The following is a 14,272-nucleotide window of genomic DNA, read 5'->3' on the forward strand; positions in this document are numbered from 1 at the left end:
GCTAGAGAGACACAGAGTTGCATTATGGGACGTTTCAGATCTGGAGTGCTTTTTGAGCTTGACCCAATATATAGTTTTGAAACTTTTGCATGCAACATGTGAGATTTGTCAACACTTTTGAAATGTCAAAAGAGAGGTTGTCAGCAAACCAAAGGGTCAACAACCATAGACAAACAACCATTCCCAATTTATGCTCTGCAATGAACATAACCCCAATCTGTTTTTGGATTTGCGGAGGAAGTTGGAGAACCTGGAGAAACCCCACTTACACAAGGGGAGAGTTGGTTTGATAACAGAGGGACATGAGAATGAGAGAAAATGCAAGGCATAGATTGTATATGTAGAAAAGATATAAATACATCAGCATACCAAATCATATTACTGGATTGCCTATTAGGTTGTATAGATCCTTGTCTCCCTCACTAATATCAGGGAAGAAAGGAGTATGCTGAATTCGGAGGAAGCGTAATCCGCACGTCAATGGTCCCATGTCTCTAAATTGACTCCATTATGTTTTTGAATTTTGCTTAGTCACAGGACAAGAGCTGTGATTATCTAACACAACACAACAGATGACTGTGTGAAGTCCCTTCGACAATGGAAATGAAATGGAATGGGAAGGGGAAAAAAATCATAAATGCACTCTTGAGGAAAAGTGGATAAGGAAAATATGATGCAATTGAATACACTTTTCAAACAGGAATATTGAACCACTTGGATTCATTATTATTATTATGGTTATGGTTATGGTTATGATTATGATTACGATCATGATTGTGATTATTATATTATTATTATTATGATTACGATCATGATTGTGAATACTATTATTATTGTTATTATTATTATTATTATTATTATTATTATTAGATACAGTTTTCCTCTGACAAGTCTTTGCCAGTTTCACTAGCTATTCTCAAACTGGGTTAACAGATTCATTTCAAGCCTTCTCCACAAAAGGCTGAATCAGTGAGCAGGGCGTTTCGGTCGATGCTCTCTCCTCATGTGTGAGCTGCAGGAGACGATAGAAGCCAGAGAGGAGGCGCTGTGGGATGAGTGAGGTCACGCCGTGGGCTGGAGGTTCATCAGTGACCTCAACAGATCATATGGTGCCGAAAACAAAGAGCAGTGTTTCTGTCCTGCAACATGCTTGTGTAATCAAAACATATTTCACAACATTATCTCAACCCGTTATCTCTGTGTTCCCACATTTATATCAAGAATAACTCTCCATCCAATTCATATTCTCTATCATAAACCTCTCTGATTATGAAGTGCTCGCACATCTTTGGTGCTATGAGAAAAATTACTTGTTTCCGTACATTTTCACAGGTCATAAAAAGCGACATACAAAGCTTTCGTTCAAAGTTGACCGTAACCGTAAGTGGGTGATCTGTTAAATGTCTCATATGACAACAGTCACATGTTAACAGGATGAAGAACAGTTTCTGTTTTTCAGTATAGTTATTTGTACAGATCTTTGCCCTTTACTCTGTAATAGGCGTAAACATGTGCAGCCTGAGGAACACACCCTGTAAGCATACAGCACATCTTTCTATCTTCTGAGTGTTTCGATCACTAACGTCATCCTTTGATGGGCAGATTCGTTTTTTTTTCAAATAATGCTGTTTTGTTAAGCCGTGTTTAGTGAATGAAAGAAATACAGTATGTCTCATGAGTTCAGTGAGGGTGAGAGGAGACAAATGATCTGTCGTTTGAGTTGTTTTGATCTTACAGTAACAGTATTGTGTCTGATCGGGACACAGAAACACTTTGTCTTCTGCACACAATTAGCTGCTCTCCAGTTGATTCAGTTTCCTTTTACATTTACAAGCAGGCCCAGTAAAAGAGTTTGCGAGCGTTAAAACGATAGGTTTTAACTAATAAAGCGATAGATTCTAACTAATAAAACCTTTTCATCAATTAAATTGGGTTTTCATGTTTCTGGAAATCAGGGTGGGGAAATACCTCAGAATCTGCTTTGCTGTTTACAACTATGTGAGGATTTATCAGCTGCTGTGAAGTGACTAGAGCGGCACGGTGATGCAGTGGTTGGCACTGTTGCCTCACAGCAAGGTTCCTTGGCTCGAATCCTGATGTCAGCCAGCGTCTTTCTGTGAGGAGTGCAAGTTCTCCCCCCGCCTGTGTGGGTTTTCTCTGGACACTGCAGATTCCTCCCACAGTCCAAAGACATGCAGATTGGAGTTAGGCCCTGAATTGTCTTAAATTGTGAATGGGAATGTAAATGTCAATGGTTGTTAGTCTCTACATGTTCGCCCTGCAATAAACTGGTGACCTGTCCACGGTGTACCTCACCTCTCACCCAATATCAGCTGGGACTGGCTCCTCTGCGACTTGTACAGGATAAGCAGTATAGATAATGAATGAATGGATGTACAGTAACTGTAAAGTGCATGGTGCAAGAAGAGCTCACACTACCACAAGGTCAGGAGTGTATTAAGGGTCCAATTTTTTATTTTTATTAAGAGTCCTGGTGGCTTTACTGCGTTTTTCACCCTGGTTAATTTTTAACAATAATAGGAATTTTGGCTCAGTTATACTACACATGTTTGACAACAGAGACAATAGCATGATAGGAGGGTGCTGGACATTAATTTGTATTTTTAACAGGAAAGAGGACCCTCCTGGGCACCTTTCCGTTGGAGGTTTCCCAAGCCTGCCCAACCAGTCGGCCCAAGGTAGACCCAGAACTCCCTGGAGGGACTACGTATCCCATCTGGCCTGGGAACCCTTGGGATCCCCAGGAAGAGCTGGAAAGCGTGACGGGGGAAGTCAGGGATACCCTACTTGGCCGGCTTACTCCATGACCCGAGCCCAAATAAGCAAAAGACTATAGATGGATGGATGGGTATGCCAACTGTGTACCGCTGTATAAATGTGTGTGTGATTTGGGGAATGTGACTTGTACTGGAAAGTGCTTTGAGTGGTCGATAAGACTGGAGAAATGCTATTTAAATACAGTCCATTTACCATTTAGCTCCATAATTTTGTTTGCTTATTGTTGTGGTACCATGGATGGTGCTTCACTTTATCGTTACACTCTAATCTACACAGCACTCTATAGTGAGTCAAACACAGCACCAGGACAGACACACTAAACTAACAGGTTTAGACAAAAGTCATTTTTGTGTCCACAGTGCAAGGCCCATTAAGTGACACAGAATCCTTGTAGTTGTCAGGGTTAACAGGGAGTGTGTAAACAGACCACTGTTTCAGTCCAATTAACACAGAGAAATGTTGAAATTAATGGTTCACAGTCCCAGTAGGTCAAGCCAAGGTCGACTTTTATGTCCCGTAATCTGCGACTTATAGTCCCCTGTATGGGGCGAAAACATGTAACTGTTGTGTTCTGTCAGAGCGAGAACATATTTCTATCTGTCTGATACAGTATCTGCTGCGGCATGCCTCTGATGCTGAGGGGAAATTGATTGACACAGAGCAATAATACCCACAATAAAACCGATTTCTTTCTTTCCAGTAATGATACGGTGATGTTGTGCATAAACTTGAAGAAAATGTCTCTGGTCTTAAAAGACCATTTGTGTCTTGTCTGTTGTCCTTTGGATTGATCCTGACTGAAATACAGTAGCTCAGCAGCAATTTTATGTATTGTTACATATATTTATAGTGTCCAGGAAATGTAACCTAATCACAACCTAATCACAATCATTAGATATTTCCTCCTGTGTCCCCATGGGGTTGACAAGGGGATGGATTGCTGTGAAACTTAGTCCACACATTAATTTCCCCCTTAGGATGAACTGTAAGTGACTTTTCATCTAACACCATGATCAGGTGAACATTTTTAATTATCCAATTAAACTCAACTACTTATACCAATTTTTAAAATGCTTCCAGCTAAAGCTGTCACCCACTCTGAAGTATAATGTTATGGGGTCGTCCGTCTATCTGTCCAGCTCATGCTAACGCAATATCTCGATACGCTGTGAGATCATTTTGGGTCCATGAAAAATTGTCCAAAACACAAAGATGATGTAAAAAACAGAGAAAAGTAGAAAAATCCCTCAAACTGAGACGTTGGAACCAGATAATGTCTTAAATGACTGATTGATGAGCAAAATTGTTAGTTTATTTTTGATCTACAATACGCAATTCATTTCTCAGCTTTAGTCCAATACTGTTGTTTATGACCAAATACCTGCCTAATATTGTAATTACCATCAGAGAGTCAGTGGGTAAATCCAATGGAAATCTGTGTCCTCCTGGGGTTCAAGTGTCCTCCTGTGGTCTAAATGTCTTCATATGGTCCAAGTGTGATACATTATGGTGTCAGAAAGTTTCCTGTCAGTATTAAACACCGTGTATGTTGGTGTAAACAGCTGAGAGTGGACATGTGCGTGTGCGTGTGCGCCGCGTGCCTTTGAACTCATCACTTATACATGCAGACATGTTTAGACATGTTAATACTAGTACTTAGTGGAGAGGGGAACTTTTGCAGTGTTTGGTGCAGGTCACCAAGGCCTTGGACTATCATGAGTCTACTCTGCTCTGGTATTAGCCAAAACAGGTCGAGTGTGACCTTGCGTCTTGTGTTCATGACGGGAAGTTTCGAATAGATTTGTTTGCCGGCACAGTGACGTAAGGTTGGAGACAGAAACACAAATAAGCAGAGGGGTGGTGATGCTCGTTCGTCAGAGATCCCCCCCCCCCCCCCCCCCCCCCAAACAAAAGCATGCAGGAAGAGACACATCCAGCTTCTCTGTGACTGTAAGTACACTTTTTCGTCCCCTGATGGATGATGGTCGGCTTCAGGAAAAGCAAAAGAAATATTGGACTTCAGTTTATTTATCCCCCTGGTTCGGCCCATTAAAATCCATCTGTTCTGTTTGGTCGCCTGCCTTATCTGCTCCCATGCTCACCTCTCCGGCTGTGTCTTTGTGTTCTAGTTCGTGGCGGCACTTGCTTACTGTTGTCAACTCAGCACAAGCCTATCTCTGCGCTCGTCTGATTACAGTAAATGCCGGGATTCGCGTGAGGAGAGACAAACCCGAAGGCCTGCGTCAAACCAAGAGACAGAGCCGAGCGAGGAGGAGAAAATAATGCAGACAGAAGTTTGGAGGCAGGATGTGCATGTTGTTCTCCCATTGGCCCAGAACAGGGAGTTCTGGTCCAATGAGTGGGAGGGAAAGGGACACGCATAAGGCAAACATATCAGTTGACAAATGCCAAATGTGAAAAACAAAAACTGAAGGAGAACAGAGATAGGTGCCATAAAGTCACCTCCTCATACGTTTTATCACAAATTTAGAAACTGGGGTTATCTGTACCTGGACACTCCTCTAATAATGACCCCAATAAAACCATCTCAGTCGCGTTTTTATCTCCTGCAACTTTAGACTTATCACTAAAGCATTACTCCTTTTACAACAGTAATATTCCTCATTGCAGTTTAGCTCTAACTCCGACTCTCAGTCTGGCTCAGTTTCTCTTTTATCAGCTCGAAGAGGGCAGATGTTTCCTCCTGTCAATGATTGACGTCCACAGATGTTGTGGTGAAACTGGCTGCTGATAACAAGATGCTAATGTGGGTCAAACTGAACAGGTCTGACTGCAGGTAGCCAGCGAGCTTTGAGGGGATTTTCACCTCACAACCAGCAGTTCACGTTGCAGCAGGGGTTTGGAAATATGTCGTCGTTAACTGTATTGACTTTGATAGCGCTTTGTCGTACGTTGGTTAACTGTTGATGTGCACCAGCTGCTGAAACTGAGCCCCAGAGACATGAAGGCTGCAGTGTGACATGTTTTTCCATTTACAACTGTCAGAGCTACTGTAGCTGTAGCTTTCTGCCAGTGTGAATCCAAACCATAGTCCGTAAGTAAACATGGACGACCAGTCTCCACTTCATCCATATTCAGAAGTGAAGCCGCACTATCCTGGATACGAAAACTGCCATCTTGTGCATTAGCGGCAATAGTCTGTGCAGCAGTGATCGGGGGGAAGGAGCCGCGGTACAACCCTCGATACATGCGCTCGACCAAAAGCGATTTTGTCTCAGTTGGGAATCATGAAGTATAATCCAGTTCTCATGGCATCAAATAACTAATTCAAACCAAATTCATCAGGAATATGAGCTGTGAATTTGACATTATACTTTTTAGCTTGGTTCGTGTCCCCTCCACTAACATGGAGGAAGCAGAGTGCATTGGCTAAACTGTTACCAGCCAGCGGGTGGCAATCCACTATTGAGGAGCTATCATATTTATCATTAGGATATTTACAATCTTTAAATAATATACATGTTGAATAAATCCTGAGAATCTGAGGAGCAGCTTATTTTGGTGCGGATTAGATTAGAGAACCAGATGTTCTTACACGAACAAACAAGGTTTAGTGTTAATCCCATGTAGTTTTAGTTTATAGCAACGTGGGGCCTTTGTGTCACCAGTGGGGATTATAATGTTAACTCATTCGATCTCTGGAGGGAGCAATGGAGGTGATGCATGAGTAAATACGCTGCCTTCAATCACTACAGTGATGATAGGGACATTACATTTGAAATCATTTGTGAAGTTTGCACAGAGGTTTAGCTGTCATATGTGTGAAAAAAATGTATTCTCCATCTCAGATGTTACGTATCTTTTTATTTATTTATAAACAATCACTCAATTATTCATCATTCTTTCTTATATTTGGCCTCTGTAAGGTCAGACACTATGTAAATAGGTTGTACGCCCGTACATGCCTATACTGTCTCCTGCTCGTGTGCCTGTATACATCGGTATTACACACACTCAGCACTTCAAAGAGATGCTTATGTATATATATATGGCCTAGACAGACACGCCTACATATTTCAAATAGTTAACATACAGTTTACAGTGTGTAGAGCAGGTGCTTTGTTACACAAGCTTAACACAGCAACATGTTGATCAGCAAGGGATGAGCTGACCTTTTACATTCTTAAACCTTTTATACACTAAATCAGAGGTCTTCAACAGGGGGTCCGCGACCCCTAGGGGGTCCGCGGAGGTACTGCAGGGGGGTCGCGAAGTCTTTGGTTGATTAGACAATTTTTTTAATTTTTAAATATTTTTTTTTCTTCTAATTTTCAAGGGTAGCTATGTTTACACAAGGCACTAGGCCCAGTTTAATATAAAACACAATTTTATACTGTATATATACATATATATAGTAGGGGGTCCCTGCTCCATCTCTTGCCCAGTTTGGGGGTCCTTGGCCTGAAAAACGTTGAAGAACCCTGCACTAAATGATTATTTGATTCATAGTTATAAATAATGATATTAATGGACAATGAAATCAATTGCAAGACTAGAAAAAAAAGAGGAATGCACTCGTTATAATTCCACACTTAAAAGTGGCAGATTTAGATATGAAAGGAGAGAAATTGGATTCTAATATAAAACCAAACTGAAGTTGTTTGGAAGCGTATTTATCTGTATTTAACTTATATTGTATATGACAGGAGGAAATGGTACTTTTTATTTTTGTTAAAATTCAATCTGCGGACAAGCACATATTTCATGTGCCTGTGAGAAGATACACTGCAGGTGATGTCGTCGGGATGATATTAAAACAAATACACAGTTTCTAAATAATGAAAAAAGAAAAGCTGTGATATGCTCTAAGGTTTTTGAAGCTTTTTTACAGGACTGTCCCTCAGCACATGGAGCACTCTCTCAACGGGCCCATCGACTGTAGTTAAAGATGGAGGAAGCATCTTAATTTTAGAACCACTCCATGTCCTGGATACAGGTGCCGCCATCTTGGGTTGGCCACGTCAACTGGAGCCAGTGTCACTATCAGCAGTCAATCATGATTGTTCCCCCCTATTTCAGAGCATCCTTATGTCCACCCGCGAGTCCTGTTTACATCCGAGCTGGGGTCATGTCACGTGTGAACATGGGGAGGGCCTATGGGAGGAACTCACATGCACTAACATGCACGTGCACAAAGGACACAAATCACAAAGGACAGCTCAGGTCACAACACACACACACACACGGAGGGAATGGGACTTCTTCTCTGTTTACGACGCCATTTCTCCATTTTATCTTCACACAGGAAGCAGTTGTGGGCTTTCATTTTATTCCTTTAAAACCGTGCATTTAACCTTTTTAATCCACATGGTCACAATTGGGAAAATATTTACACCTATTGCTTAACGATGAAAAGAGGCTGCATCTAAAGGGGAGGGGCTGCACACGTTCTCATGCACCCACACATTATCACCCTCACTCATTCTTACCTGTATGGGTGTCGCACATTTCCTGCCTTGTCACGGTCACTGAAAGTGTCCATTCATCTGTCCTGGAGCTTTGTTCCACATGTGGACAGCATACCAGCTTCCAGCTTAAACTGCTATATGTTCAGACAGGAGCTGGTGAGAGGCACCAGTCCCCTGACACATACTGAGTCCTCATTGAACCGTGGCCAAACAGGTATTTGTTGTATTATGGTCAAACTCCCATCTCTCCCACTCTTTACACCTTCCTATTATCCAGACTGTGGACTACAGCAGGGTCCAGGTGGAGGTTGCACCTCTTAATAAGGACACAAGACCTTCCACCAAAAGCATGATTTGATTTGATGATATTAACCGATTATTTTACATCAGATGTCGTGAGATGAGCCTGCACCACCAGTCCTCTTTCTCACAAGCGACAGTAAGTAAGTAAGAAAGTAAAATAATTCATGTATAAACTGTAGCACTCTGGATCACAAAGGTGTATTTATTCCACGTGGCAGGGTGGATAAGTCAAAATTGTCTTTTTTAAACCTTTATTACTGAAAATGAACATAATCCATCATGCTCCTTGTCGTTAGCTTTGCCTCTGTGCTTAAAAGACGCAGCGACTTTTTTGTCTTCTTGTCATTTGTTTTATTATTAAAAGGAATAGTGATAAATAAAAGCTGAGTCAAGTTATTTATAAATGTGATGTGAGCTCCCCATAACACCATGCTACAGTTTGCATGCTGCTATAATCCATGGAGCAAGACAACTTTTTACTGCTCTCAGGAATTTTGCACTTTCCCTCAAACCCCCACCCCCCCATTTTTTTTTTTGTTCAGCTATCCATCAATCGTTCCAGCACTTTCTCATTTTTCCATTCTCTTGTCCCTGCTGCTCGCCGTCTGTCTTTGTCATTCACTCCTCCACGGCCTCGTCCGACTTTCTCTCTGATATATGATCCTCAGGAGATGTTCGCAGCCCCGAGGACTTCGATGTGCAGCATGTGTGTGATTCTAGTGTTGGTCATTGTCAAAGTAGTAAAAAAGGTCATACAAATACACAAGGAAAGAATGACTGAAAACATTTCAATGAGCTCAAAAGTTCAAGAAATTGCATTAAAAGAAAATATACAAATAAAGTTGATATAATATTATATGTATAAAGTATATTTCCTTTGAGGATGTGTTTCTATGATTACATCACTGTGTAATGCACCGTGAGCCTGCTGCTTTGTGACTAGTTTGAAATGTTATTTTTGTCAGTGCTGATGCTATTGCACCATCTAGTGGACATAAAGCTACTTTCAGCACAAATGAATCAGTTATGTTGAACTAAAATGATAAGAGACAAATAAAAAAACAAAAAAGATGAACAAAATAACAAGTGCTTTAATAGTTGGTACCTAAAAATAATAAGTCAAATATAAAAACAGTAATCTAATTACATGGCTTACTCTGGTCTGCTTGAATGTTTTTCAGTTTGAGTAAAAGTTTATCTGATTCACAGATGTACTTCGTAATTTTACAATATTAATTGTTAACAGCTAGGTGTTGAAACACCACTAAAAGGACCAACTCTTCTGAATTGAGTGGCACCTAGCGGTAAAGTGGCATATTGCAATCACCTTAAAACCCCCTTTCTCTTAAAACTTGAAAACTTTTACTTGAAAACCTAAAACCCCTTACGTACGTCTCCCCTTCCAAGCGTGTACGAGAACATACAGTGATCATGTAGAGTAGAAACACAAAAGACCCCCTCTAACATGAAAAACAATTCACACTATTTACATGTATTTGTAATTGCCTGTGATTTGGATGTCAAATGTCTGGTATTAACATCCACTTCTATCGCTCAGATATCGGCTGCTAAATACCACTAAGTTGCTACATGGCTTTGCGGTCCATGATGGGCAGCAACTCACTGAGAGGTCAAAGAGCAACAGACGGACTGACACATATCACTGACCCACAGACATGGCACTAATCTCAAGGATTCAAAAAAACTAAAAAACAGTTGGATTACCAAGAGTCACTTTGGGAAGTGCTACGAGATTAAACTGCATGACTCAACAAAAATGAGTCAGCATTTGTTTCACCCTTGATTACTGAGGTATTGGAGGCTTCTGGATCTCGTCTTCCTCCTCCACCTGAGTTTCCGGGGTTTCAGGCTCTGCGCTGCCGGACTCTTCCTCCGGCCGCTGCCCACCCCACCGCTGCTTGAAGTGGTTGTTGAGGCGCTCCAGGATGTCGCTGGAGTGGTTGATGAGCAGGGCGAGCCAGGCCAGGCCGAAGAAGATCCACGAGGCCATCAGGACGCTGTACCATTCCGGAAATGCTTTGTCTGGATTACTGTCTGTGAGAGAGAGAGAGCATCATTTATTACAGCTGCATTGGCATATGGTCTTAACACTCAGTTCAGATAGGTGTTTTGTTCCTACCTGCCACGAAGTCTCCAAAGCCGATGGTGCTGAGGGTGATGAAGCAGTAGTAGATGGCCTGGGCGTAGGTCCAGCCCTCGTACTGTTGGAACACGAGCATGGGCATGATGAAGAAGAGAGCTGCTCCAGACAAGAAGGACACCAGGTGGACGAAGAAGCGGGTGCACGTCTGCAGTGAGTGGTTGAAGGGAGCAGTGAAGACAGTCATTAAGACAAATGTTTCTAGATTGCTCCTAAGCCTTAATTTTGGAGGCTTCAGCAGGGAAACTGCAGTTTCTCTTTCCAAACTCTTCAAGTTTTAATTATTATTATTCATATTAATCCATGATAATGTGAAACCTTAAGTTTCACATTATCAAAAAGTTATGTTTTAAGTGTTTGTTGTTGTAATACTCCTTTTGGCCACAAACATATGACGTGCAACTGACTTTCTCTAGGTTTCGCGTCAAACTTCTTAGAAGGGTGTTAAAAGTGCTTTGACAATAATAATAATTATAGTGAAAATAGTATAATTATTTATTTTGGCTATGAATTTAATTTACTGAACGCTTTCTACCATAAGTTCTTTGTATAAAGAATCCACATTATGAGCAGGTTTCTGTGGATGAATGGTATTTCCACCCAGAAGAAGGGCTCCAAATTATCTATTCTTTACTTAACAAATGTATTGTTTTTCAGTTGTTTTTTCATTTATTATATCTGGTAAAGAGGATTTTTTTGCAGTTCACCCTCTAGTGGCTGAAATGAGTATTACAGCAACCAACACTAATAATCCAGAGTTAAAACAAAAAAAATCACTGGCCTCTCAGGGCCTCCATTAAATCAGATATGAGATGAGATGATAAAAAATGTCCTCACCCTTCGCCTTGTCTTCCTCTCCAGGAAGTCAGAAATGTTCCTCTCTATAACCAGCATGTACTTGCCCACCCTGTTAAGCACCACCATGTTGAGCGGGATTCCAAACAGTGCAAAGAACACACAGAAGATCTGTCCGGCCGTAGAGCTGGGACTCATGTTCCCATAACCTGCCAAACTGTAATCTGTTAGTGTCTCGTGTCCCTGAGGTTGAAGCAGAGGAAGAGGGGACCACTGAAGAGGAGGGTGGATACGCACATCATAGAGTACAGCCCTGTTAAAAGTCCAGTGTGTAAGATTTAGGTGAATGGGATCTTTTGGCAGAAATTCAATATAAAACAATCCTACTGATGTTTTCACTAGTGTGTTTTATCTAAATTGTACAAATTGTTGTTTTCCTAACCCTAGAAAGGGCCCCTCTTATATTTAAATAATTTATATTTACATAAGGAACAGGTCCTCTGTAAGGAAGCCGCCATGTTTTTACAGAAGCCCAAACTGGACAAACTAAACATCTTTTGAGTTTTTATGACAACTGAAGACTATCACAGGTTCTCTTGAGGTGAGGGGGTATTCAGCTGCAACATGAACCTTCACCACTAGATGACACCAAATCTTACACACTAAACCATTAAGACTTATTAAACAGATGGCAAGTATTGAATAAAACAGCAACTGAGCTTTAAAATGATATTGCCTTTATTTTGTACTAATCAGGAACAGGTATAAATAGGAACAGGTATAAATAGGTAATTTTTTTTTAGATAAAATGTATTTATTTATACGTAATACCTTTTGAAGGATTTTATCATCTTTGTACAAATTCATTTTTGGGACCAAATTAAATTTGTCTAAATTTGGTACCTACAATATTTCTCATCTTGTCTCACATCCCTTTCCTAATGTCCCATCTTAGGTCAACTCAGGGGCTTAGTCATGCTGAGAGGAAACTATATCTAATGTAATTGGAATCTATAATTGGTTTTAAACCATATAAAAATCCTGTTTAAGTTATTTCAGCATAAGAGTAAAACAGTTTTTTGTTAAAGCCGGATATTTTCAAACCCAGTGTTTGTGTTACATGACCAGTCCTGTTGGAAATCTGTCAGGAAACATGAATAAAACTCTGCCGTCTCCTCACCTATGGTTGTGACCACAGTTGCAGCGAACACAGCTGAGCTGGTGAATTTCCAGAAGCCGTCTGTGGTGTAGTTGCCTCTCAGACTCAGGCCCACCTTCGATGCATCATGAACAACCTGAAAAGCAAAAAACAATTACAAACTGGGCGAAAGTAGAGCTCCAACTTAAATGAAACAATGTCAGTTTCCATAGACCTGGGTCAGACTCTCAGTTATGTCCCTTTGTCATCCTTGTTTTCAAGTTTTGTTTGGAGACCTTCAGGCCATTAAAGGTTCACACATGACGCACACAAATGCAACTTCTTGTGCCAATCACTTGGTACAAGAAGCAAACAGGAGAATCATTTTGGAGCTTTTAAAACAACTCAGCGGTTTCCAAGGAGACGACTGCAGGACAAGACACATACGCAAAGCAGAAAGCATCCGTGGAAGGATGAGGAGGCTGATATTTGCATGGATGAAGATGCTACATAAACACAAGCTTTCAAACAACACTCTTTTGTTTTTCTCAGTGTGACCCACTAGATGGACACCAATCTCCTGATTCGCTGCCTCGTTGGATGAATTAAGAATAAAACATACAGACAAACAGTCTCGCAATAAATGTAAAGCACTTCAAAAGATGTGAAATGAAGAGGCAGCTCTGATTTGTTTGTTACATTTGATTTGGATATTTTGTTTCTTCACAATGCTTTAAAAAGAGTGTCTCAGTAAATCCATTAGGTTTTAAGTGCTACTGTGAAACGCTTCCCTCTCATTTGCATATTTGATTGTCCGTGGCATAAGAAAGGTGTAACGCGGTGAAATCTGTGACTCAGTTGCCTGTGTTAATCGATCATGGAACTGCTTCCTCCAATGGGCCTCACCTGAGCCACGGCCTCCAGGCCTTCCTGGTTCAGACAGGTGTACGTCACGAGCAGCCTCTCTTTGCTCTGCAGTAGAAGCCCCAAGTCCTTCTGCCCGAGGCCTCCCTCCAACTTCCAGAAAACCACCCCTCCGATCAGCACGTAGGTCACGTACAGCAGCCCGAGCAAGAGGATGGAGGGGCAGCGGGACAAACACACTTCCGTTAGTCTCATCATGGCTCCCACGTAGAACTCTGAACACCAGACTGGAACTCAGTGTCTCAGAGAGGGCTCTGTCTTTTACCTGCTCGGCTTCTTGTCTTTCAGTGCATTGCAGGCAAATTAAACTCCACCTACGCTACTGTTTTAACCAGTGCAGAGGCCTGGCATGCAAATCTGGTGGGAAAAGAAGCAGAGGGAGAGACGCCAGCAGAGGTAAGGACTAAGGGGGAAGTCAGTTTTCTTGAGTTTCTGTACAAAATGAAGCATCATTTGAGTTCAGGACAGGAGCCTCATCTCTATAACCCAGATTCAGTCATTTGTATGTGGATTTAATAGCCACTGAACGATCTTGAAAAACACAACAACTCTCGAGTCCACAAACCAAAGAGTTTCCTCATTATAGTCTGTACTGAGATATCATTTCACTTTCAGTCACACTTGTGTTTCATTCTTGTTTAGGTCAGTTTTGTTAAACATACAAAAAGATGTCCTTCCTTGTTGGCTGCTGTTCAGAGATCAGTCAAGCGTGCTCTCTAGTGA

The 14,272-nt window shown here is 41.3% G+C and overlaps 1 protein-coding gene and 1 long non-coding RNA gene across 2 annotated transcripts in view; one reads left to right on the forward strand and one right to left on the reverse strand.

The window, feature by feature from the left end:
- Window positions 1-2,679, forward strand: part of LOC128450874 (uncharacterized) — a 12,666-nt gene extending 9,987 nt beyond the window's left edge. Inside the window, exon 4 of the long non-coding RNA XR_008340043.1 lies at window positions 2,632-2,679. This is a non-coding gene — a long non-coding RNA (uncharacterized LOC128450874). The remainder of the gene's footprint in view (window positions 1-2,631) is intronic.
- Window positions 2,680-10,335: 7,656 nt separating this feature from the next.
- Window positions 10,336-13,744, reverse strand: kcnk17 (potassium channel, subfamily K, member 17). Its single transcript, XM_053435010.1, has 5 exons — window positions 13,532-13,744; window positions 12,668-12,782; window positions 11,530-11,696; window positions 10,672-10,840; window positions 10,336-10,586 (listed from the first exon to the last, which is right to left on the reverse strand). Exons 1-5 carry the CDS (start codon window positions 13,742-13,744, stop codon window positions 10,336-10,338), a joined length of 915 nt encoding a protein of 304 aa, XP_053290985.1.
- Between the last annotated feature and the right edge of the window lie 528 nt (window positions 13,745-14,272).

The sequence above is a fragment of the Pleuronectes platessa genome, chromosome 11 (genome assembly GCF_947347685.1).
Source record: "Pleuronectes platessa chromosome 11, fPlePla1.1, whole genome shotgun sequence".
NCBI lineage: Eukaryota > Metazoa > Chordata > Actinopteri > Pleuronectiformes > Pleuronectidae > Pleuronectes > Pleuronectes platessa.

Excerpts from the sequence above, each read along its gene's own strand:
- kcnk17 (XM_053435010.1), bottom strand. The coding sequence starts at position 13,744 with ATGAGACTAACGGAAGTGTGTTTGTCCCGCTGCCCCTCCATCCTCTTG. Across the intron at positions 12,783-13,531 it reads GCCTGGAGGCCGTGGCTCAG|GTTGTTCATGATGCATCGAA; the intron begins GTGAGGCCCATT and ends TTTGCTTTTCAG. Across the intron at positions 10,841-11,529 it reads AGAGGAAGACAAGGCGAAGG|ACGTGCACCCGCTTCTTCGT; the intron begins GTGAGGACATTT and ends CACTCACTGCAG.